Source organism: Suricata suricatta, chromosome 3 (assembly GCF_006229205.1).
Source record: "Suricata suricatta isolate VVHF042 chromosome 3, meerkat_22Aug2017_6uvM2_HiC, whole genome shotgun sequence".
Taxonomy (NCBI): domain Eukaryota; kingdom Metazoa; phylum Chordata; class Mammalia; order Carnivora; family Herpestidae; genus Suricata; species Suricata suricatta.
Window position 1 is genome coordinate 42,044,886 of NC_043702.1, and position 24,073 is coordinate 42,068,958.

General features: G+C 37.3%; 1 protein-coding gene across 3 annotated transcripts in view; it reads right to left on the minus strand.

The window, feature by feature from the left end:
- The window catches only part of GLS (glutaminase), an 81,161-nt gene extending 69,214 nt beyond the window's left edge, over nt 1-11,947 (minus strand). For all 3 annotated transcript variants that reach the window (XM_029934219.1, XM_029934220.1, XM_029934221.1), the window contains exon 1: nt 11,318-11,947. In XM_029934219.1, the coding sequence (XP_029790079.1) occupies nt 11,318-11,709 (392 nt within the window). In that variant the 5' untranslated portion in view covers nt 11,710-11,947. The remainder of the gene's footprint in view (nt 1-11,317) is intronic.
- Between the last annotated feature and the right edge of the window lie 12,126 nt (nt 11,948-24,073).

Genomic DNA, 24,073 nt, shown 5'->3' on the forward strand with positions numbered 1-24,073 from the left:
AAAGCTCAGACTCTGCTCTGAGGAAACATTAGCTTCAAAACTGTGGTAAACAAATAAATGAAAAGATTCTCTCCAACTTTCAAACAGTAGAAATTACTGTATGGCTTCATGGCAACACTTAACAGTAATATATTTTGGCATGAAAATTTAAAAGCTAAAAACTGTATTTTAAGCATATAGTAACTAGGATATCCTTGAGGAGCATTTAAGTTTTAGTGACTAGGATATCCTTGAGGAGCATTTAAGTTTTAGTGACCAAAAAAACCTAGATTATAGAAGGCTTTCATATCATTACAACTACTGAGAAGCCCAAGTGAGCCCTCCAGATTCCCTGGGGAAAAATATAAAATGGTTATGATACTCAGCAACTAAAATAGGATATATGTAGAAGATTAGTAAATCCAAAGAAAAATCCTTGTTTCATACTTATTCCTTCCCTTTCATTTCCCCCTCACTTCCTTTTCTAATTACTGCCCTTACAATCCTTTCACCATCATTTTGTGCCTTCATTTATTCATTCCTTCCTCTACTTTACTCTCATAAAATACCTGCCTAAAACACAGAAATCATTCTTAAAGAAAACAAACAAACAAAAAAAGCCATACATTTAACTGGCATCTAGGACATGTACAGCATTATGCTATTAGTTGTTCACAGTCTAAATTGAAAAAAGACATACATAATAAGTAATTATAAGAAAGGGACAATGAGATCCACTCTGAAAATTTACTTCACTATAGACTAACAAGGTAAAGCTTTTTTAGAAGAATGGAATTTGAGCTACACTTGAAAGATGGTTAGGAGTTGAAAACATGGCAACAGAAAGGGATTTCCAGCAAAGGAAACAGAACCACCAAGGCAATGAAGGTAAGCATTCAACAGATGTTTACAAGGAACAGCAAACTACCAGAGCAGAAGATACATGAATTAAGTGCCTGTTTCTACTTATGAGCTGTTAAAATACCCAATTTTCAAGGCTGAAAGAGACCTATATAAATTAAACAATAAATGAGACTTCCTCCCAAAAATTTACACACAATATTTAAATTCAGGGCCAATTTCTGCAACATAAAAAGAGGTACTGCCTTTGTTTATTGATCAACCAGTTACCCAATACCAAAGGACAATTTAAACCCTTCAGTCTGGTATTCAGTTCTCTATTTTGGCTTTGTTTGACCTATTCTTAATTTATCACTTTTAACTAACTAGATTTACCAATCTGTAAATAATCCTGCTATCTTGCCTTTATTTTTTAATCTATGTAAGTCTTCTGTTTATAACTTTCCTTTTCCTAATCTTTTACAGTACCAATCATCATTTCAATCATTAGAGAGGGCTTTCTCCAACTAGATTTTCTATACTCTTTTTAACACGCCCTGGCTGTATCAGTAAGTTTTGTACTTTTCTTATACAGCCTATATAATGATGAATAAAGTAAGGTTGCTGTCTAGAAGAGCCAACACTATGGCAAGTACTAGGACCGAAGTGTAAAAAAAGGGTTAGGAAGTACAAAGTAAGCATTCAACTGTGCCTTGATGGGTGGGAGAACTTAAAAAAGTACAACTTGTATTTAGAAACAATACTGCAAATTTTCTCTTACATTTTAAAATCTTATAAATTAAAAAACTCTAGTATTAAATGAAAGGTGGAAAAGGAAAATTATGTCTTTAAGAACTGCAAAATAAGAAGGAAAAAATTGAAATCAACTATACTTTGTCTTATTTTGTTAAATAATGTTTCACATTACCTGACTTCTCCAAATTATAAACCTTTAAGGCTGGTGTATTACCTTCCTTAATTTTTTCTTCAGGGGTCAAGCCCATGTAACTCAAAAACATAGTACAGTATGGTAAATCTATCAGAAAGTCAGAAACATTTTCCCCCCACCTAACTAGGTTTAAAAAAAAAGCTCAACAATACAAAAAAACACTTTGCTGCTTTTACTTATGTTCTCATTTTAAAACAAGGATCTTTAAAAAATGTTTTTAAGTTGGTTTATCATTTTGAATTTAAAGTAAGCTGATTGATTGTAAGTTGAGATTCAGACACAGAGAACAGTGCTGGTTGCAAAGGAAAGAGGGGTTGGAAAGTGGGGGCCAAAATGGGAGAAAGGTATTAAGAAATACAAACTTCCAGTTCTAAAATAAATTAAGCTATTAGGATGTATCACATAGCATACGAAACACCATCAATAATATTGTATCAATGTTGTATGGTGACAGATGATGTGATCATTTCTCAATGCATATAAACATGGAATCCCTATGTTGTACACATGGAATCCATATAATATGGTACTCCAATTATACTTTGATCAAAATTAATTAATTAAATAAACCTATGGGGTTGAAAGTTAAACTGATGGGGGCTAACCATATACCATTTATAAGTCTGACAAAGTGATGAATTCTGCCTATTCTTCAAGTGATTCTACCTGAAGTCTAATTCCTGGTGGAATTTAAAAATAAAGCATTACATATTTTAATGCTTTACTGTTAACGATCTCCCGCTATCTTAAAATCCTATGTGCTACAGTAAGGTTTACAGGTAAGGACAAAGTCTCAAAGTTAAGCAACATGTCTAATGTCACACAATTCTTAAGTGGCTGTGACAGAATTAGCCCTGGAAAATTGGTCTTTTGTTTCTATATACTTCCTGGTATACCACACCAATTGTGCTCAATTATTAGCCCTCCATTTTAGGAGGAATACCTAGAATTCATTCAGAATAATTAAATGTTAAGACTCCTTATATATTGAAGAATTTCTAACCAAAATGCTTACAGAGGAATTACTTAGGTTAGAGGACTAAACTGTTGTTCCACCTTGTTAAATCCTATAAAAAGTGAGAATGAGATTATGTTAAAATTAGGGGCTGCTGTTCTAATTGGATTTTACTGAAATGTGTTCAAAAACATACCAAAGAAAGAAGCACAAAAGCTAGTGGCCAAGCTACCCATTATCAGCTGATGGCAATTTGTTCACATGTACAACTTCAGAAGTCTAACCCAGGGGGCAGCCTGCTTGTCTTTGAGGAGAGGACAAGGACCTGGGCAGATCAAGTCCCTGATGTCCAACTCTGGTTAGTTTACCTATCCCGTCAGTCAAGTATCCTTTAATACATCATTCTAGTTGGAAAAATAGATATTATGTGAATTGTTACTGTGATCGCTTTAATACCATACTAGAGATGATGACTTTGAAATAACTAAAATATATAGGTAGAAGTTAATGAAAGGGAGACTTAAGCTACACAAAAACAAAACAGCTCTGAAAATGGAAGGTGCTATAATCTAAGAGAGTGAACTCTAGTCAAGGAAGTATTTAAGCAGAGATGAATAGCAATTTGCAGGGAAAATAACACAAGAGAGAAAAAAAGCATCAGCTGGGGAGATGGAGTGTTAAGGTATCTTCCCATACTGTACCTAAAAAAGTAATCAACTCAGTATAGTATCTGGATGAAAAAACAAAATAAATCCTAGTATTAATGACCTTTAATCATTTAGTAGGTTAGTTAGTATATATGGTCAACTTATAAAATATGTAAAATGAAGTGGAATTACATGTCTTTAAAGTCACTTACAACTCTAATTTTCAGTTTTTGAGCTGCTAAAACAAATGGTCCTCCTAAATTCCTAAAGACTATTCATAAAGTCTAACTATCTTAAGTTCTTTAAAAAAAAGAGAGACTCACAGAGTACTTAATGCTACTGAACCATAAACTTAAAAATGGTTAAGATAAAAATTTTTGTTATGTATATTTTACTACAATTTTTTTTAAAAGCTAAGGAAACTGGATATAGAAGGGGAGAGTAAGAAAAAATAGCCAAAGTGAAGACATGAAGAACAGGAACAAGAGGTAATAATGGATACAAGATACAAATACCCTCAACGGAACAATTATATATCCTCAAAGTAGAACCAATGATAATATGAGAGAATATATTACACAACTAAATAGAGTTTATACAAGGGCCACTAACAGCAAACTAGAGCAGAGCATCTGTGTTTGTAAATAAGTTTTTATTACAAGACCGTTGTGCCTATTCATTTACCAACCATCCACGACAACTTTGCTAATAACAACTAATTTAAATAGTCTTAACACAGACCAGACAGCCTGCGAAGACAAAAATATGTGCTATTTGGCCCTTCAGAGAGAACAAGTTTGCCAATACTTGCCTAAGAACATCACTATAGCAATGTTCCCTTTTGGTAAAACCTAAGACGAAACAGGAAATGTTAAACTCTATTCATTAAAACGTGTTACTGTGACAAAAAATATGCAACATTTTCTAAGGAAATTTACACCAAGAATACTTCAGAAATAAAAGAAGTTTGATGTCTGCAAATAGTGATTATAATTGGATATTGTTGATAAGAGCTGTATACATCCATGTACAATTTTTCTTAACTTTTTAATGTAGTGGTACTTCCTGTTATATGTATATATCAGAAACAGGATATTAGGACAGCAGACTAGGATAGTAGATATTTACAATTTTAAAATTAACAGATGAGGTTCCTCTAATAATAGAAGTTATAAATGCATTTGACCCTTGAACAACATGAGTTAGAATCATGTGAGTACACTTACATGTGGATTTTTTTCAATCAATATAGTAATAGTACTACAAATATATATTCTTTTCCTTGTGATTTCAATAACATTTTCTCTTCTCTTGCTTACTTTATTGTAAGAATATATTTTAGAATACATCTAACATAACAAAATATGTATTGACTGCTTACATTATTGGAGAATTCCAGTCAACAGAAGGCTATCCATAGTTAAGTTTGGGGGAAGTAAGGGGACTTTTGACTGTGAGAAGAGCCTGGTACCCCTAACTCCACAATATTCAAGGGTCAATTAAACTCATAATGAGAAATCTTAAAAGTAACTCTAAAGAGGCAGGAAAAACAATGTCCATTCTCACAAACCACAACTGCTGATATCATTTCAGTTTATTTTACTCAAATACTTTTTCTAAGAATGTTTTAAAAGCTTAATCACTTGAGATCATACTGCACAGAAATTGTGTATTCTAACTTTTGGCCTAACATTTTCTTACATCTCCCAAAAGTATCTGTATACATTTTAAATGGCTGAGTAAGTGACTCTTAAATGGATGCATCCTAATTTATTCAACCATTCCACTAATGTTGAACACAAGATTTTCTCCATTCTTCTATAATATGCAGGATACTGTGTCAAAAAGTATTAATGAATAAATATTCCTACAACTCAAGTTTGTTAGGCTAGACTCCTAAAAATGTATGAATATATTTAAGGTTTCATACAGTTTAAAAATTGTTCTTAAAAAGTCTCTACTCTTGGGGTGCCTGGGTGGCTTAGTCAGTTAAGTGTCCAACTCTTGATTTTAAGCTCAGGTCATGATCTCATGGTTGTGAGATCGAGCCTCACATCAGTCTCTGTGCTGAGAGCAGAGCCTGCTTGGATTCTTTCTTTCTCTCTCTCTCTCTCTGTCCCTCCCCTGCTCGTGTATTCTCTCGTAAAATAAACACTAAAAAAAAAAGTCTACTCTTAACAACCCCCACCAAGAATCTTAAGTAAGTACCTATGTCACTCAGAACACCTTCATGAAGATGACCATTTAAAAATCTTTAGAGGTCTGTAATTGGTAGGCAAAAAAAAAATACATATATCCAAACCTTGAAATCTATCAACTTATTGTTCATTATGCAGTATCAATAGTTCCATTTTAAAGTTAGTGCTTTCATTATAAACATATCTTTAGAAATCAGTAAGCAATACTGTTACATACAAACCAGAGAATACTCCCCAAAGAAAGCCAAGACAACACATTATCATGCTTCTACTACATTATAGAAGGCCAGAAAAATTACAAGTACAATAAGTAGTTACATGCACAATGTCTCATAACCAAAGCAATTTTATACCTGAGTAGAAAGGTTCTAGGATAAAATCATAAGTACCTCTACCTGAAAGCTATTTACCTCACTTAGAGGTAACTTAGAGACATCAATAATTAATTATTTTTATAAATATATGTTTACTCAGCTTTCTTACGCTTCTTGATTTATATAGGATTTAAAGACTGAGCTCCTTAAAGAATGCATATCCTACAATTAGACTTTCAATTTCTATAGCCATAATTTTTCTTCAATTCATAATCACAAGGAAGCAGTATAGCTTTTTACTTATTTCAAGTAATTTTTTGAAACTCAAACCCACAAATATCTTCAACAAAGTTCTTTTCAAGGTGACATTTATTTTTTTCAGACTAAAATAGTGCCCTTCCAAACCTTGTTACTTTTTCCTACATAGCGCCTCATAATAAAATTGAGTTCAATTTGGCAGTCATTCCCTTAGTTGATTTTGAGGTAGGCAGACTTCTCTATAAACAGTAAAGCCTAAAAAGCAGCAGCTAAAATTCAAAGAAACTAAAGTTCAGGATCTAATTCATGCTCTTTCAGTGAACCTCATCTAAAAATTATTAAGTAGCATGCCTTCATTAATTACAGATCACCACAGATATACCCATGACTAAATAGATGCCTGTGGTTTAATGTAAACATCAGGCAGTGTTATAGTGTATGTTATGACTGGCCACTAAATTAAAGCTCAATAACTGTAACATGAAAACATTTTTAATAGAGGAAATCACAAATAAAATCAGAAGTGTTGATAAGCCCCTCAAATTAAATATGCTTTCAGTCTTGAGTTTAAGTGAATTGTAAATATTCACTTTTACACATTAAAAGCAAATGCATTAATGGATGACAGAATTTGTCACCTATTTCACACCTGTATTTCACTTTGAAATTATACCTGCCAAACACCATTTCAACTTCATTATCAAGTATTGTTCTATAGACCTAATTCAATGTTTGCTAAAATGCACAAGCATTTAATCTAACTTTTAGATTCAATTCTCACAGCATATAATGTAAAGATTCTTTGCCCCTTGCTTTCCATTTAATAAGTATTAACTACCAGGGTACCTGGGTAGCTTAGGTCATGATCCCGGGGTCATGGAATCAAGTCCCATGTCCGGCTCTGCACTGAGTGTGGAGCATGCTTAAGATTTTCTCTCTTTCTCTCTCCCCCTGACTCCCTCTCCTGCTTGCTTTCTAAAAAAATTAAAAATTAAAATATTAAAAAGAAATACCAAAATTAGTCATATTATCTGACGCTAGTATAAGAATATTTCCTGTCAATTTTAATGTGTTAATTATGCATATTTAATCTAAAATGTATTTTTAAATGCCATGACTTCATGTAGATGAGCAAACATTCAATTACTGCATCATGGGTATGTAGTTTTTGACAGATACTACCAAACCACCTTCCAAAATAGCTGAATTTATACTTTCAATGTACTAACAATGTGAGAGTTCCTATTCTCCACACCCTCTGCATCACTTGATTTAACTGACATCTGCCAATCTGATAGAGAAAAAAATGATCACATTGTTTTAATGCAATACTGTAGCCTGTATTGTCAATATTGTACCCTGTATGAATTACCCTTTTACTAAAGAGCATACATACGCTGGTATTTTCCAAACCTAGTCCTTCTCTGTTATATCATTTTCCTTTCTAACTAAATAAAATGCCTAAACAAAAGGCAACAAAAATGTCCCTCATCCCAACCTGCCTACCCTTTTCAGGGACTCTTCACTACAGAATACACATTTATAAGCTTTTTAGAAATGAAGCATAGCATGCTTGATGGAGAAGAAACAGATAAAATGTCCATGTGGTACAAGCATTTGGCATAATGGTTGATCGAGAGTATTGAATGCTACAGCACAGTTTGTGATTTTGATATAATGCTCATTCCAGTCTGTATTGGTATTTTAAAAGATGAGTGGTAGTTTGAAATTAAAATTCTATAAACAATCTCAGATTGAAAGGAGACAGAAGGATGGATATGGGAATACGGACTAAATTTAGGTCATCAAACATGTGGAGAAAAACATGAGAAGGATGTGAATGAGAGATGAATACTACCATGAGAGGCAGAGTTGAGAGAAGTCACATGCTGTGAAGAAAGCAGAGAAGTGGGAAAGAAACAAAGACCTTAGCCTCAAGGTTTACTCAGCGAGCAAACCCAAAAAGAGCCAGCAAAGCAAGGAGAACAATTTAAAAAGTGAAGAGAGTCAAGCAGATTTTCAAAATGATAAAATGATAGCAATAAAATTAGGTAAGTGCCCTACAGGGAAAACAAAGCAGAAATCATTATGTTTTCTATAGGATATTTAAGACAGTAATAAAATCTTAAGTTAAACCAAGAATCTAAACCAGACTGAAGTTGGTTAGGAGATGGCATAGCCTAAGATGACACCGGTTCAAAGAATTTGACTATGGAAAAAAGCAGGTAACTTGCTTATTATATTCCACCACTTTCCAGAATATTATCTGGTAAGGTTAATAAAATATAGTCAGACCAAAGAAAGGAGGAAAAGCAAATATGTCAGCCACATTAATTAATAAAATTGTTAAGGTTAAGTATTAAATTCTCTAATCTCACTAGTAAGTAGGCCAAAAAGACAGTACAAATCAAATAGTTTCATATAAGAAGTACAATAATTTCTCCAGAAATTTTTCCTGGAAACAAAAAAACAAAGAAATTTCTCATGTATGAGCCTAAAATTCAAAGGCTAATGTCTTTGTCATGTTTTACAACATGAAGATGAAGCAATTTTATTCTTATTTAATATAGTTATATACTACTTAACACATACCAAACGTCCTAACCCTTTTACAAAATGCTAACTCATTTAATTTCACCTGGTTATTTCTTTTAATAATCCTCCATAAAACCTGGCAGAGTTCTGAGTGCTGGCATTCTGGGTGACTTGCTGAGGGATGAACTGTATTTTGGAAGCTGAGCATTAGAAAAAGTAACAGGATCAACTGGAAGTTTACCCCCCAGAATGAGAGAAATGTTTATTACATAAAAAGGCAAAATGGAAGGAGTCAAAAGAGGAAAGCTACATTTGGAAACCAGATCATTTAGGAAAATAGAATCTTTAATAAAATGACAAAAACTTTTTGACAGTCTTGAGGCCAGTGCTCTTCAGCTGTATATATGAATTCGAGACAGCTGGGGTTCACTCTTGAAATCTTTGATTGAAAGCTCTCAGGATTATCATATACAGTACTTAGATTGCTCCTGAGCCAGTCTAGCTATTACTTCAAACTTCAGTGGCAGAAAAAGAAACTCCTTTAACTAAATAAGATTATCTTGTTGGCCATTCAAACTCCCAGATCATCTGAGCTAATGTTCTTGAAGGATTCCCTCCTTAGACTGGTTTTCTTTGGTGGTTGGGGTACAGAGCAGGACCTATTTTATGTATCGTTGTCACTAAGTATTAGCCAAAATAGTGTTTCAAAGTCATTGCTAAGACATGATTTCTTATTTGGAAGGCAACAAAGCTAGAAAAGTTTTGGGGAAAATGTAAATCATAAAAAGAGCTTAATTTCCTATTTGATAAAAAGGAAATAAAAGAGTGGTGCCTGGGTGGCTCAGCCGGTTAAGCATCCAACTTCAGCTCAGGTCGTGATCTTGCAGTCTGTGGGTTGGGGCCCCTTCATTGGACTCTATGCTGACAGCTCAGAGCCTGCAGCCTGCTTCCGATTCTGTGTCTCCTTCTCTCTCTGCCCCTTCCCTGCTTGTGCACACGCTCGCTCTATCTCTCAACAATAAAGATTGTTAAAAGTTAAAAAAAAAAAAAGACATTAGTGCCACTGAAGAGAGACAGACTGGAAGACATTTTCAATAAAAAGCAGTTCCCATCCCACAGCCTTTAAGGACAACTTTTAAATGCTAGCAATTGCATTTTGTAATTCTGTAACCCTTGACTCAGGTATTTAGATTAGTTTCATGCCTGGTAAACCAGATAAACAATTGAGTACCAGATGAGATTAACCATACACATTCTAGTCCCTAAAAAACATGAAGTAGAAATTTAACAGAAGTCTAGCTTTTCAGACCTTGAAGGGATTTAAATAAACTAACTAAAAATGCTATATGACCTACCTATGCTCCTAAGGCTTTATGGCACAAAACATTATCATCTGTGATACTACAAATTTTGGCCATCATTAAAATAACATTTTTCAGTCTGGGAAAATTTAAGCTCAGAATGTTTTAGGAAGGCGTCAACTTCAATTACAGGAAATATTAAACAGGCCTAAGAATGAAAGTATAAAAATCACACCACACTTTCAGTTTGACCTAAGGTGATCTGGAGCTGGAGACAGTAAGTCAGTTGCAGGGAGGCAAAACGGGTCACATGTCAGTACAATGACCGAAGAACAGCAGAGTATAAAGAAAGCATACAAATAAGATTTTTACCCATATTGGGAAAACAAAGTTTGGGTCCATTTATATTATACGAGACAAAATAACCAAGAAACTGCTTCCCATTTGTGTAAGAAAAACCCATTTCGTTTAAGTCGAACGGTAGACATAGCACAGATGACTTAACATTCTATGAGTATTTAAGTCACAAAAACTACATGACTCGGATTTTTCCCAGTGTTTTTACCAGTCACATTTCATCTTTGCTATTTTGATTTTTATTTTAAAAAATTCGCCCATCTCATGGAAGACACGAGACAGGCCAAAGCTGGTCCCCAGTGCAAACAGGTAGTCTTGCTGCGTGCCCCTTCTCGGCCACGTGACTCTTCTCCCCCTAATCTCCTTTCGAAAAACATTATTTCCGGTGCCCCAGATGGCTCGACACCACGCCTGAAAGCCACTCCAGAACTATTAAGAATATTCGGCCACGTTAGGGTTCTAAAGAGGGAGCGCAGGCTTAAGAGAAAGAAACATGAGCCTGAGAAACGACGAGTCAGGAAGACGCAGGGAATGCTCAACACCCGACTCCTAAATGTCACTCGGTGGAGATGTTCGTGTGGCATCACCCACGGAGAGCTGGGCAGGCGGCCAGGAGCTGCAGCCGGAGCCGGGGAGAGGCGCACGCGGCGCGGGCCAGACAGCCGCAGCCCCAAAGGACGTGGGGGGGCGGGGGGAGGACGAAATAGCCCAGGCCGGCCGCTCCGGCCCCTCCGCGGCTCCTCCAGGGCGGCCCGCGTCAGAGGCGGGGAAGGGAAGTGGGGGCCGCGCCGAGGGGCGCCGACGGAAAAGGCGCGGGCGGGGCCGGACCTAATCACATGGCGCAGACTGCGCAGGCCGCCCGGCATCTCTTTCTTTCTCTTTCTCGAACCTCCGCTCCCATCCCGCCCCACCGCAGGCCCCTCCCGGGCCCGACTCCCGGCCCCATGCCCGGGGAGGCCTTTTCCGCCAGGCGGAGACACTCACTTTTCGCCTGAGGCCACCAGCTCCTTGCCCTCACTGTTGCCGAACGCATCCGTCTCCCCGGGGCCGTCCTTGGGGCCGGGAGCCGACGGGGCCGCGGGCGGCGACGCCCCGGGCTGCTGCTGGGGCTGCGTGCCCCCCTTGCCCAGCTCCTGCAGGATCTCCGAGGGGGAGCTAGACAGTCCCCGCGCGAGGTGCCCCGCCGGCCGGCCGCCCCCGCCCCACCACGGGTAAAGCCGCGCAGCGGCCGCTGGGCCCGCGGCCCCCTGTCCCCCGCCTCGGGGGCGCCGGCACAATGTGACGAGGGGCTGTGCCCGCCTCAGAGCCGCGCAGGAAGCGGCGGGAGGCCGCAGGAGCAGGTCCCGCAGCATCGCCGAGCTTCGCAGTCGCATCATGCCGCCGGGTCTGTCAGCAGCCCCTCGACTGGGGAGGATGCTCGGGGCGTGGGCGGCCGCTCTCCTCTGGGAACGCGGTCTCCGGTGGGGCACCGAGAGGGAAAAAGTGGATAGAAGCAGCGACGTGGGTGTGGTTTAGGCTCCTGCTCTCCCAGCCTCCGCTCCTGCTCCGGAGGCTGCGCGAGGCTGCTTCCCCTCACACCGCCGAGGACTCCGCACTGAGGCTGAAGTGCAAGGGAGGGCTCGAGACATTCCGCGCTCACCCTCTCGGGGGCGGGAGGACGCCCGCATCCTACCCCCTTCCCCTGCTCCTATTGGCTCAGATTCTCGACCTCTCTCCTGATTGGTGACTGGAGCAGTCAAATTTCTCTCTGCTCCGTGTGCGCGAAGCTGGGGGTTGGGGGGGGAGGGCGGGGAGAGGAACTAAACTGACGTGTGAGGCGTGGGAGCCAGGCGGGGCTCCAGCGTAGTCGCTTCCCTCTCCCTCTGCCTCCGCGAGGCTGCCCTACCTAGTTGGGAACTGGGCAGTCAGGGGTCTCTTCATTTACGAAGCGGATTGGCTCATGGACTCCGGGACCTCGAACTGTTGCGGGGACTGACGGGCAAAGAGCTCCTGCAGCCGAGTAGCCCGGAGCCAGTCGTATTGGCCCGAGCTGGCGTCTGGCCGGGCCGTCGGAGTTCGGCTGGTCCAAGCTTGCCGCTGGCCCGGGCTGTCTGGTGAGGAGACACCTCTGAGGGCCGAGGTCCAGGGAAGGCAGCCCCAGACGAGCCTCGTCGCTCTCCCAAATGTTACATTTTCTTGAAACTTTCCATGGTTGGCCACTACCCAGATGTGAAGTGTTTTGGAAAAAATGAGCCAAATCCTTTCAGCTATGCGACTTAGCCATTTGGAAGGTTGGAGATCTGGGGAGGGCGAAGAGAAATTCCAGAATACGACTGCTTTCCTTTTTTTAAATTATTTTTTTAATGTACAGTGGTATCTCAAAAATATTTTTGAACTTCAGGGATTCCCTTAACACTAGTTTGCTGGAAAGCAAAATTGTAGATACTTTTCTATTGTAAAATCTGCTTCATTATTTTAAAATAGAAGCATCTGATTGCTGGTTTTCTAAATCGTTTCAGCCTAGTATCTATTTATTTATCCTATTCGACCTGTGGGAAAAGAGCCAAAAATCTGATAAACTCTTGAGGTTTTCTCTGAGCCTACCTATGCACTACAAGACAAAAGGTTTTTAGACGATTTCTTGAAACAATGAGGTTTAAATGCATAGATCCACAAAAGTTAGTGGGATGATTTTTATGAATCTGGAAGCGTGTCAGGTGCATTAACTAACCACCAGATTTAGTAATCTAATGAATCTTAAAATATTGCACTAGATTAATAGGAAATCTGGCTGTACCCTACAGGCTATTGTGACCTTTGGCATGTCAGAGTCTTGCTCATGTTTAAATTTTTTCTGTCTGCTCTTTAACCAGAAGAACCTGGAAAAGGCTATCATGTGTAAATAACTTAATTGCCTTTAAAAATGTTCAGACATTTACAAATTATTTAGCGGGCTTTTATTACTGCTTAATATTACCTGTCACTGAAATTTGAAGAATCAAAGTAATAATACACTGTATTCAGGAAAAGGAACATCAACTTTTGGAGGAAAAGTAACAAATATCAGCCCTGCCTAACCTTTCCAGTCTGTCTTGTCAGTGACATAAATCTGAATATTGTGTGACCTCTAAGATATAACTGGTTATCAATTTTGACTGTTTTCTTTCTCTCAGCCACTTCCAAGCTATTGACAAACCCAGTTCTTATTTTCTTCGTAGCTTTTCTCTTAATTTTTCTAATTTTCCTATGAAAAATCTTTCTAAAGTTCTTTCTTTTCAAAGGTTTAAACACCTTATAGTATACTTAACAAATATGGAAAGCAAGTCTAGTAATATATTATTTTCTAGAGTTTCAGCTTTCAGGCATGAGCTAGTAAAAATGGACATGTTACTCCTAACATATAGAAGGACTTAGAGTCTGATGAAACCTTTGTGAAAACCATGAAAAAGTTATAGACAGCAAATTAAAACTACTGTAAATAGTGTCAAAATGTGACTCATTCATACTTTATTTTGATTCCTTTCTTCATCACATATAATATTTTTAAATCTTCAGTTAATTTTTTAAATCAATTACAACTGAGCAACCATGAATTGGAGTTAATTACTATTTCCATTAATTATTTACTTGTTAAATTATATTATCGTATAAAACAAAATCTCTCCCTATAAAAACATTTTATGCACATATAATAGTCCACTAAAATATCCACAAAGAGATAATCTCCAAATAAACAGGTGGCTGGATTGTGAGAGCTACTCTTAGACTTCCTCTTTGCTGGTAGATAAGTGCAGCTATCCATAATAGGTTGTAGTCCCATAGCCATAAAGAAGGTATGAACCATCCAAAGGAAAAATTGAAATTCATGCGCTATGTTTCTGATCTAACAAGAAGAACAATTCCTGAATTCCTGTGTTCTTTTGAAGATTGAAAAAGGCTAATGTTTCAAGATCATAATGTAACGTATGTATAAGTCCCAGATTTTGCCTTTCTCAAGAACTAAAAGGTTCTTATTTGTTGACCTAAAGCTAAGTAGAAAATACTTCTCCTTTGCCTAGCAGCTTAAAAGAATTGACTCAGAATTTTGTTTGAATTCTTAGAGAATAGAGTAAGATTCAGGAAACCTCTAAACAGCTTCTGCTACTACTTCCCTTTCTTCTGTTTGTTTCCTGCTTTAACTGGCCAACTTCCTAGTCTTGCTGATAAACCCTGCCAAACATGACTTATTATTCCAAAGTTGAATTTAGATATGTATTAAAGCTATTATAGGTCCCTCATGTATAAAATGGGGATAATATTAGTATCTTATCTCATAGGATTTTGAGGATTAAATGAATCAATATATGTAAAGCTCTTAGAACAATGCCAGTAGTTTTCTATAAGTATTAGCTATAAAAATTATTATTATTACTATTATTATTTTATGTGAATAAATTTTGTTGCACATGACTGTCACTTTTTTATTAAAACATTTTTTTAACGTTTATTTATTTTTGAGAGACAGAGACAGAAAATGAGCAGGGGAGGTGAAGAGAGGGAAGGAGACACAGAATTCGAAGCAGTCTCCAGGCTCTGAGCTGTCAGCACAGAGCCCAACACGGGGCTCAAACTCATGAACCATGAGATCATGACCTGAGCTGAAGTCAGATGCTCAACGGACTGAGCCACCCAGGTGCTTTTTACTTGTTGCATTTGTTATCAAAGAGCCAGAGTTGTTTAAACAATCTAATTATAAGACATCATTTAAGAAGAAGCTAGGTCCCCAAAATGAGAACATTTGCTTTATATTTAGAAAACCAATAATTTCCAAAGTATCTTTGGACTGCTGCGAATACAGTAAGATTAAGTAAAGCTGGATTCAGTGCCCAAGGTACCAGCCATTTACAAATAACTTTTAGAAAGTAATACAGGGCACCTGGGTGGCTCAGTCGGTTGGGTGTCTGACTTCAGCTCAGGTCATGATCTCACATCCCAGTTCCCTGGGTTCAAGTTTGACATTGGGCTCCGTGCTGAGAACTCTGAGCCTGGAGCCTGCTTTGGATTCTGTGTCTCCCTCTCCCTCCCTCTCCCCTGCTCGTGCTCTGTCTCTCTCTATCTACCTCAAAAATAAATAAACATTAAAAAAATTTTTAAAGTAGTACAGAAGTAAGAATTGCTAGATTAAAAAGATTGCCTGAATGTACATGTCATGTATAATTACATCTAAAAATCTATTATTTGCTACCTATGTAAATTAAACCTCTCTTCCATGTGACAGTGGTGACATTTTTGTCAGATCTGAAGAGACTACTTGAATAGTCTCATCCAAAATACCAACTATATGAAAATTTTTTTGCGGGACCCCTGATGATTAGAACTGGAGTGGGGTGGTAATCAGTTATTTTCCTTCATTTGGAGTGGTGTGGTAAAAATTTCAATTAGTTCAGTTTATAAGTTAATGTTGGTTATGCTTAGATCACAGTTATATGCGTGGGTTCCCTAGATATTTACTGATTTTTCAAAGTAATTTAATTCTTATTTTTTACATTTGATATTAGCCAAAAGGCCAAGAAGTGATTAATTCTTATTTTTTGTAGTGTAATAGAAAATATTAAATTGGACTAAACCCCATTTCAGAGATAAGAAAGTCTTGCTTGTATAATTAGGAAAACCTAAAAAAAAATGATTTTATAAACATTGGAAAAGTCAATCAAAAAGATACCTTTTTGAGAATGAAAACAACCTTTAGGTAAATTAAATTACTGTTCCCAAATAGTTATGTCCCTTCTAATGGGAGGACTTTACCTCCCTACTTTTAATAGCAATCTTGGCCTTTTGTTTTGATTTGTTCAATGAAATATGAAATGAAGTGATGTTTGCCACATGGTTCTGACATCTCTCTTTTCCTTGTATGACAAGAATGTCATGTCCCAAAGATGGGATGCCCCTTCACCTGGGTCCCAGAATGATGGGACAAAGTTAAAGATGACTGTGATTGACAAGTTATATGAAGAGAAAGAAACCTTCCTGTAAGTAATTTCAATTTAGGGATTATTACTTTACAATAACTTAAGTTGACTGATATATCATCTAACTTGAATAAGATGACTAGGCAGCCATGAGACTAATATGGGCTACAGTGAATATATGAGACCTCTAAAAGATATGCATCGGGGCGCCTGAGTGGCTCACTCGGTTAAGCCTCCGGCTTCGGCTCAGGTCAGATCTCACGGTCGTGGGTTCGGGCCCCGCATCGGGCTCTGTGCTGACAGCTAGCTCAGAGCCTGGAGCCTGCTTCAGATTCTGTGTCTCCTTCACTCTCTGCCCCTCCCCCTCTCGTGCTCTGTCTCTCTCTGTATCAAAAATAAATAAAGCATTAAAAAAAAAAGTTTAAAAGATATGCATCAACCTACGGAGCCGTTGAAACTGACTATCACTGAGGGGACAGTCAGAATGGTCATTCTCTTTCAGAGACAATTAAAACCAAAGAAGATTGTAGAAGATGTTTGAGTGATATTTTAATATGTCACTTATATTTGGATAATTAGGGGCACCTGGGTGGCTCAGTTGGTTAAGCGTCCGGCTTCGGCTCAGGTCATGATCTCACGGTTCGTGGGGTTGAGCCCTGCGTCAGGCTCTGTGCTGACAGCTAGCTCAGAACCTGGAGCCTGATTCACATTCTGTATCTCCCTCTCTCTGACCCTCCCCTATTCCTACTATCTCTCTCTGTCTCTCAAAAATAAATAAAGAACATTAAAAAATTTTTTGTATTTGGATAATTAGGGGAAATTAGTGGTTTAAAGTATAAGCTTCATATCTATTATGCTATGTTGGCTTTATGCTATGATATCTAATGCTGGTTCAGCATCTGAAATGTGTTACATTTTCTTAGCTCTGAAAAAGAAAAATGAGCCTGGATTTTTGTGTATATATGCTCATCCAATGGTAAAGTCATATTATCATCCAGAAACCAATTACTGAACCCTACTGAAATTATGGAATTGAATCAAAAATTCAGACATTTTTAAAAACCATCATAGTTCACAGTAATATATTTTGATGTTCCAGGGTAAAGAGAAATTAGTATTTATCCTCTGTGTAGCATGAATTCCTTCAAATATCTCTATACTTTTTAGGCCTCTGACATTTATGTTAGTATGTGATTCTCTCTGTCCAATTAAGTCACAAGAAGCAACTCCAGAAAAGAAAGTTTGATTCATGATTGAGCTGCTTCTCACAGTAACAACACCATGTGGTATGTTCTGAGGCAGATCTTCATTCATATGCACACCTCAATAGCACAATAAACTGATGTATTTTAAAAAGTCTCTATAGGGGGCCAGCGTGGCTCAGTCGTTTAAGCATCTGACTCTTGATTTGACCTCGGGTCATGATCTCACAGTTGGTGAATTCAAGCCCCACATTGAGACTTGTTTGCACTGACAGTGTGGAGCCTGCTTGGGATTCTCTCTTTCCCTCTCCCATTCATGTACACTCTCTCTCTTTCAAGATAAACTTAAAAAAAAGTCTTTGTAGAAACAGCCTAAATGTTTATCAGTGGAGAATGAGTAAAATAATGTGATATTTTCATATAGCAGAGTACCATACACTAAAATTAATACAGTATAATATATTAAAGTGGGTAAGTCTCAAAAACATTATTGAGAAAAGGCAAGTTTCAGCTGAATGTGTATATGATACCATGATTATAAAATTGTATGACATGCAAAGCAACACATTATTTATAGATTTATGCATGCATGGTTTAAAAGTTTCAAATGTCCATAGGATTAAAATATATCAAATTCATTTTAGTGGCTATTATTTCTGGGTGTTTATAATGAGAAATGGGATTGAAGAAATGTTAACAGAGAACTACAACTGTATCTGTAATGATAAAATTTTTTAAAAATAATCTTTAAGAATTTTTTTAACATTTTTAATTTATTTTTGAGAGACAGAGACAGGCATGAGCAGGGAAGGGACAGAGAGAGAGAGAGAGAGACAGAATCCAGAGCAGGCTCCAGGCTCTGAGCTGTCAGCATCACCAGAGCCAAAGTGAGACATTCAACTGACTGAGCCACCCAGGCGCCCCTAAAAAATATTTTTTTAATTTGAAGCAAATTTGGTACCTGGGTAGTTGATGCACAGGTGTTTGTTATATTCTTTTTCTATGTTTGAAATACTTCATAATTTTTTAATTAATTAAAAAAAAATTTTTTTTTGAGAGAGAAACACAGCATGAGCAGGGGAGGGTCAGAGAGAGAGGGAGACACAGAATCCAAAGACAGCCTCCAGACTCTGAGCTAGCTGTCAGCACAGAGCCCAATGCGGGGCTCAAACCCACAAACAGTGGGATCATGACCTGAGCCGAAGTCAGACGCTTACCCGACTGAGCCACCCAGGCACCCCTGAAATATTTCATAATTAAAGATGCTTTACTGTAATGTGAAAGCTGTTTCTTTTCTCTAACAATTATAAGTGTAGAAGATATTACAAATCCAATTTTCACTTTTTTTTTAAAAAGTTTATTTATTTTGAGAGAGAGAGCTCAAGCAGGAGAGGGGCAGAAAGAGATGGAGAGAGAGAGAGAGAGAAACCCGAGTAGGCACCATTCTCTCAGCGCAGAACCCAGACATGGGGCTTAAACTCACAAACCATGAGATTATGACATGAGCCAAAATCCAGAGTCAGACACTTAACTTAATGAGCCATCAAAGCACTTTCACTTTTTAATTATTCCTTATATTTTTTTATTTTATTTTAATTTTTTAAATATTTATTTACTTTTGAGAGAGAGAGAGAGAGAGAATCAATCCAAAGCACACTCCAGGCTCTGAGCTGTCAGCACAGAGCCCAATGCGGGGCATGAATGCACAAACTATAAGATTCATGACCTGAGCCGAATTCCGACACTCAACCAACTGAACCAACCAGTCTTCCCTTAATGATTCCTTTAAACTTTATTTAATTTTATCTAACCATTGATGGGTGATACAAGTAAGTAATATAGCTACTCTCTAAATACACTTCAAGAGTGTAACCAACAGACAATATCCTTGAACTGAAAGCTTTACAAAAGGTGAGAATGACTAATATTTGACTGAAAATCTTATAGAAAAAAATATTTCATTCTTGGCTATCTCAAACATAATTATGAAAGCAATTCTTTCATTGATAAAATATGAATAAAAATATATCCTTACTTCCTTTGAAGTTAAAGAAGCTATTTATCTTTGTAACAATTCTGTTGGGGACAGATGTCAATTGCTAAATTTTGTGGCTATGAAAATTATAAGTTAATAAAGCCACTCATTAGTACAATGGAGTTGACAAAGACACACTCTCCAGCGAGATGTGACCCTTGCCTTCAATTCTTTTGAACCATTGGATAAATGTCTATAAGAGACATGTTCATGTTTACAAAAACACCACAAAAGCTCTAAAAAACCTGTGAGAAAAATTTCCCCAATGAAAGGCTCAGTAGGTAACTTGAGTAAAGGAGACCAGGTTATTACATATTAGGGAATGAGGCTTCAGTAAATTAGAATTGGAATTCTCAGGGCGCCTGGGTGGCTCAGTCGGTTGAGCATCCGGCTTCAGCTAGGTCATGATCTTACAGTTCATGGGTTCGACCCCCACGTCAGGCTTGGTGCAGACTGCTAGCTCAGAGCCTAGAGCCTGTTTCAGATTCTGTGTCTCTTTTCCTCACTCTGCCCTTCCCCTATTCATCTTCTGTCTCTCTCTGTCTCTCAAACATAAGTAAATGTAAAAAAAAAAAAATTAAAAAAAGAATTGAAATTCTCTATGTCTAAAAGGGATGTCACTAATGTACTCCAGCCAGCTTTACATAAGTGGAATGCAGGCACAATTAGCTGGACTATGATTTTTAAAAATAAAATCTTCTGTCTTACAAAAGTAAGCAGCTCATTTAAATTTTTTTTAACATCACACTAGTCAAACAAAACATCTGCAAGAATAATTTGGGCCACCGTGTTTCCAACTCCATCCTGAGCAATCAGATGATGGTAGCAATGTAAGTTTCTTTAAGCTATATTCCCCAGCACATATTCTACCACACATGATTAGTCCTAGCCAGGCATGGAAATTCCATTCCCTTTGAAATTGCTGCAGCTATCTTGCTACGAAGGAGAGGAGCTACCCTTAAGACAAACCCAACACACCAGAGCCAACAGAGTGGAGAGATAGAAAGACTCTGGAATCCTCATGACATTAATGAGCTACTACTTATATTCATGAGCAACCAATTCTGATGCCTGCCCTCCTTTATGCTATATTTCCTTATTATTTAAATCAGTTTGAATCTGGGTTTCTATTAAGACACTCTGAATGATTCAATATCACACTACAGAAGATTTCTTTCTGTATCTTTCTCTTTGCCTTGAGTTACAATTTATCACCTCCCCTTTTTCTCTCATTTTTTAACCCTACTAAATTATGTATGTATGTTTAACCTATTTGCATATTGTTTGAGGGACACATATGATAAATAACATTGCATGATTTAAAGGGATGGAATTGGAGATACAATGAGCATTAGGAAGCTTACCCCAGTTGGGACTTTGAATCACTTCTGTAACTCTAGATTTGCTTCCCTTCTCTTCCAACAAAAAAATATTGAGCCCTATTAAGACATTCAGCTTTCTTCTGCTGCTAAACTAGACTTCTCTACTTGTACATGATTGATTAGTCTTGGAACTTTAACTGGCTATCCTCCTTTCTTGCCAAAATGTTCAATTTTCTCTCACCTAACCAACTTTTTTCCTTAGAGTCATTCATGCTTACACTATTCTTACCATCTTACATATCTTAAGCCCCTTTCCCTACCTATCAAAATTCCACTGACCCTACAAGGTTTCTATATTATATTTTCGTGGTGATTTCCAATTTCTTATATAATAGCACATTTACCCCTCGTAACAGTTGTTACCTTCCTAACAGCCATTTGAGATTGACAGGTAAGTACGATCTTATTTTGCAAATGAGAACATTGACACAGAAATGTTAAATAATCTGTTCAACATTTCAGTAAATTGCCTTAAAAGTAGCACATATTTCTTGATGCTCTGGCTTTTACCCCTGCTATTACCTGCTTACTATTCTCATCTGGATATCCCTTGTCTTTTCTAAGAACTTAGCTCAAATGTCATCTTTTTTGGGAAGGCTTCACTGACCTTCCCAGGCAGAGATAAAGGGTCCTTCCTCTCCAGATCAGGACTTACTTGGTAATATCTTCATTTATTGCATTACTCTAGTTATTTGTGTGCAAATCTCTCCCAACTAGACAAGAAGATGTAGATCATTTAGCTTTCAACACATCCATCATCATTTTAAATAATATCATTTTTAGTAACTTAATTGAGGCCTAATTAATGAAACAGGAGTTTATAAACTAAAAAATAAAGGAAATATATCAGAAAAATGAACATTTCACAATTTTTTTGAATCTTGAGCAAATTCCTTTTCTTATTTCACAAAGAAGAGGTATTAATAATTAAAACTGCAAAAGGACTTTATGAACACCTTGTTTTTAGTGACTATCAACTTGCTCCCACCACCATACTGGGAGCTAAGATTATGTAGATGAGTAAGGAAAACATGGTCTTTTGATTTGAGGAGGTAGGTGAAACTCAGTTCATAATTAAAATATATTAATCTAGAGGTGCCTGGGTGGCTCAGTTGGTTAAGCATCCAGGTCTTGATTTCAGCTCAGGTCATGATCTCATGGTTCATAAGATCAAGCCCCATGTCAGGCTCTGCACTGACAGCATGGACCCTGTTTGGGATTCTTTCTTTCTTTCCCTCTGCCCCTCCCCGGCTTGCTCTCACATGTATGTGTTCTTAATTAATTAATTAATATTGAAATACATATATTAGTCTAGATGCTATAAACAACATATGTATGTATATTCAATGGATAAAGAATGATCTAGAAATAAATTCTATCATGGAGATTATGGAATATTCTAGAAAAGAAGTGACATTTACTAGATAGAAATCTAGGTATATAATGTTGACAAAGAAATTCTTTCAAGAACAAAAAAAGATTAAGTTACATGGTAGGTTTAGGGAATTACGAGTAATCTGAAGTGATATTAGCACTCTCTACTAAATATTTCCAGTGTCCAACTCTGTTAGATTGCACATCTTAAAGTTGGAATACTCCCTTAAAGATGGATATAGCTATGCAACTTACTATAGCCAGGGAAATATTATAAGCTTAATATTTATAAGCTTTTATAAGCTTAAAAAAACCAATGCATAATTTTCTACTCTCTCTTTCCCTATGCCACTATAACTGTTCATGCTGATAGCTTCTCTGTCAACCTTGGTCTCTGAGGTCAGAGAAAGAAACTTCATCATTTTAAGCTTCTGTCCTTTGAGGGCTATTTTTACAACAAAACATTGTCCTAATTGATCTATCTAATATTAAAGGAAGGTGGAAAAAAGAACATTAGATAATAGCAAAGCCAATCATAATTGGGTACACATATAAAGGTCCGCCTATAGAATGATAATTTACCCAAGGTGTGTGTCAAAAATATTTGAATCTGCAAATTCAAGTAAGCATATTTTATGCTTTTTTAATTGAATGCCATTTCTGGCCAGCAGCTCATATTCCCACAATTAACTCCAAAGTTAATAAATATAATTTGAATCAAGGCAAAAAAAAGATGTCTTCAAAGTCCATTCCTTATTTAATCTTACAGTTACATAGTCACTGACCTATGTGTTCCAGATGGAGAAAAAAACATCCAGAGTCATCTACAGCCTTGGTATATATTAGATATACTTGTATTGAGCCCCAGATGCTATTACATTTCTACTGAAAGAGGCATGATACAAAATGGTTATAACCTGAGGAGGGACTGGCTTACAGTTTAATTCTTGCAGGATGTATTCTTTCACACAGTACTGCCTTCATGGATTTTACTTCCTGGCTAACACTGAGTGTGTGTATATATATATGCATGTGTATGTATATACACATACATGTATATATGTACATATATGTGTGCATATGTATACATGTGTGTGTATATATGTATATATATTTTTTAAGTGCTTTTATTATTTTTTTTCTTAAATTTAAATCCAAGTTAGTTAACATGTAGCCTAATTATGATTTCAGATAGAATTTAATGATTCATCACTTACATATAACACCCAGTGCTCAGCCAAACAAGTGCCCTCCTTTTTAGAAACATTTTTTAATGTTTATTGATTTTTGAGAGGCAGAGTACAAGCAGAGTAGGGGCACAGAGAGAGGGAGACCCAGAATCAGAAGCAGGCTCCAGGCTCTGAACTGTCAGAACAGAGCCTGACGTGGGGCTTGAACTCAGAAGCTGTGAGATCATTACCTGAGCTGAAGTTGGAAACTTAACCTACTGAGCTGTCCAGGTGCCTCACAAGTGCCCTTCATAATGCCCATCACCCATTAGCCCTCCCCCCACCCAAAACCCCTTAAGCAACCCTCAGTTTGTTCTCTATGTTTAAGAGTCTCTTGTGGTTTATTTCCCTCTTTGTTTTTATATTATTTTTGCTTCCCTTTCCTGTGTTTATCTGTTTTGTTTCTTAAATTCTACATATGAGTGAAATCATATGATGTTTGTTTTTCTGACTTATTTCACTTAGCGTAATACACTCTAGTTCCATCCATGTTGTTGCAAATGTCAAGATTTCTTCTTTTTTGATCACCAAGTAATATTCCCTTGTATATATCTACCACCTCCTCTTTACCCATTCATCAGATGATGGACA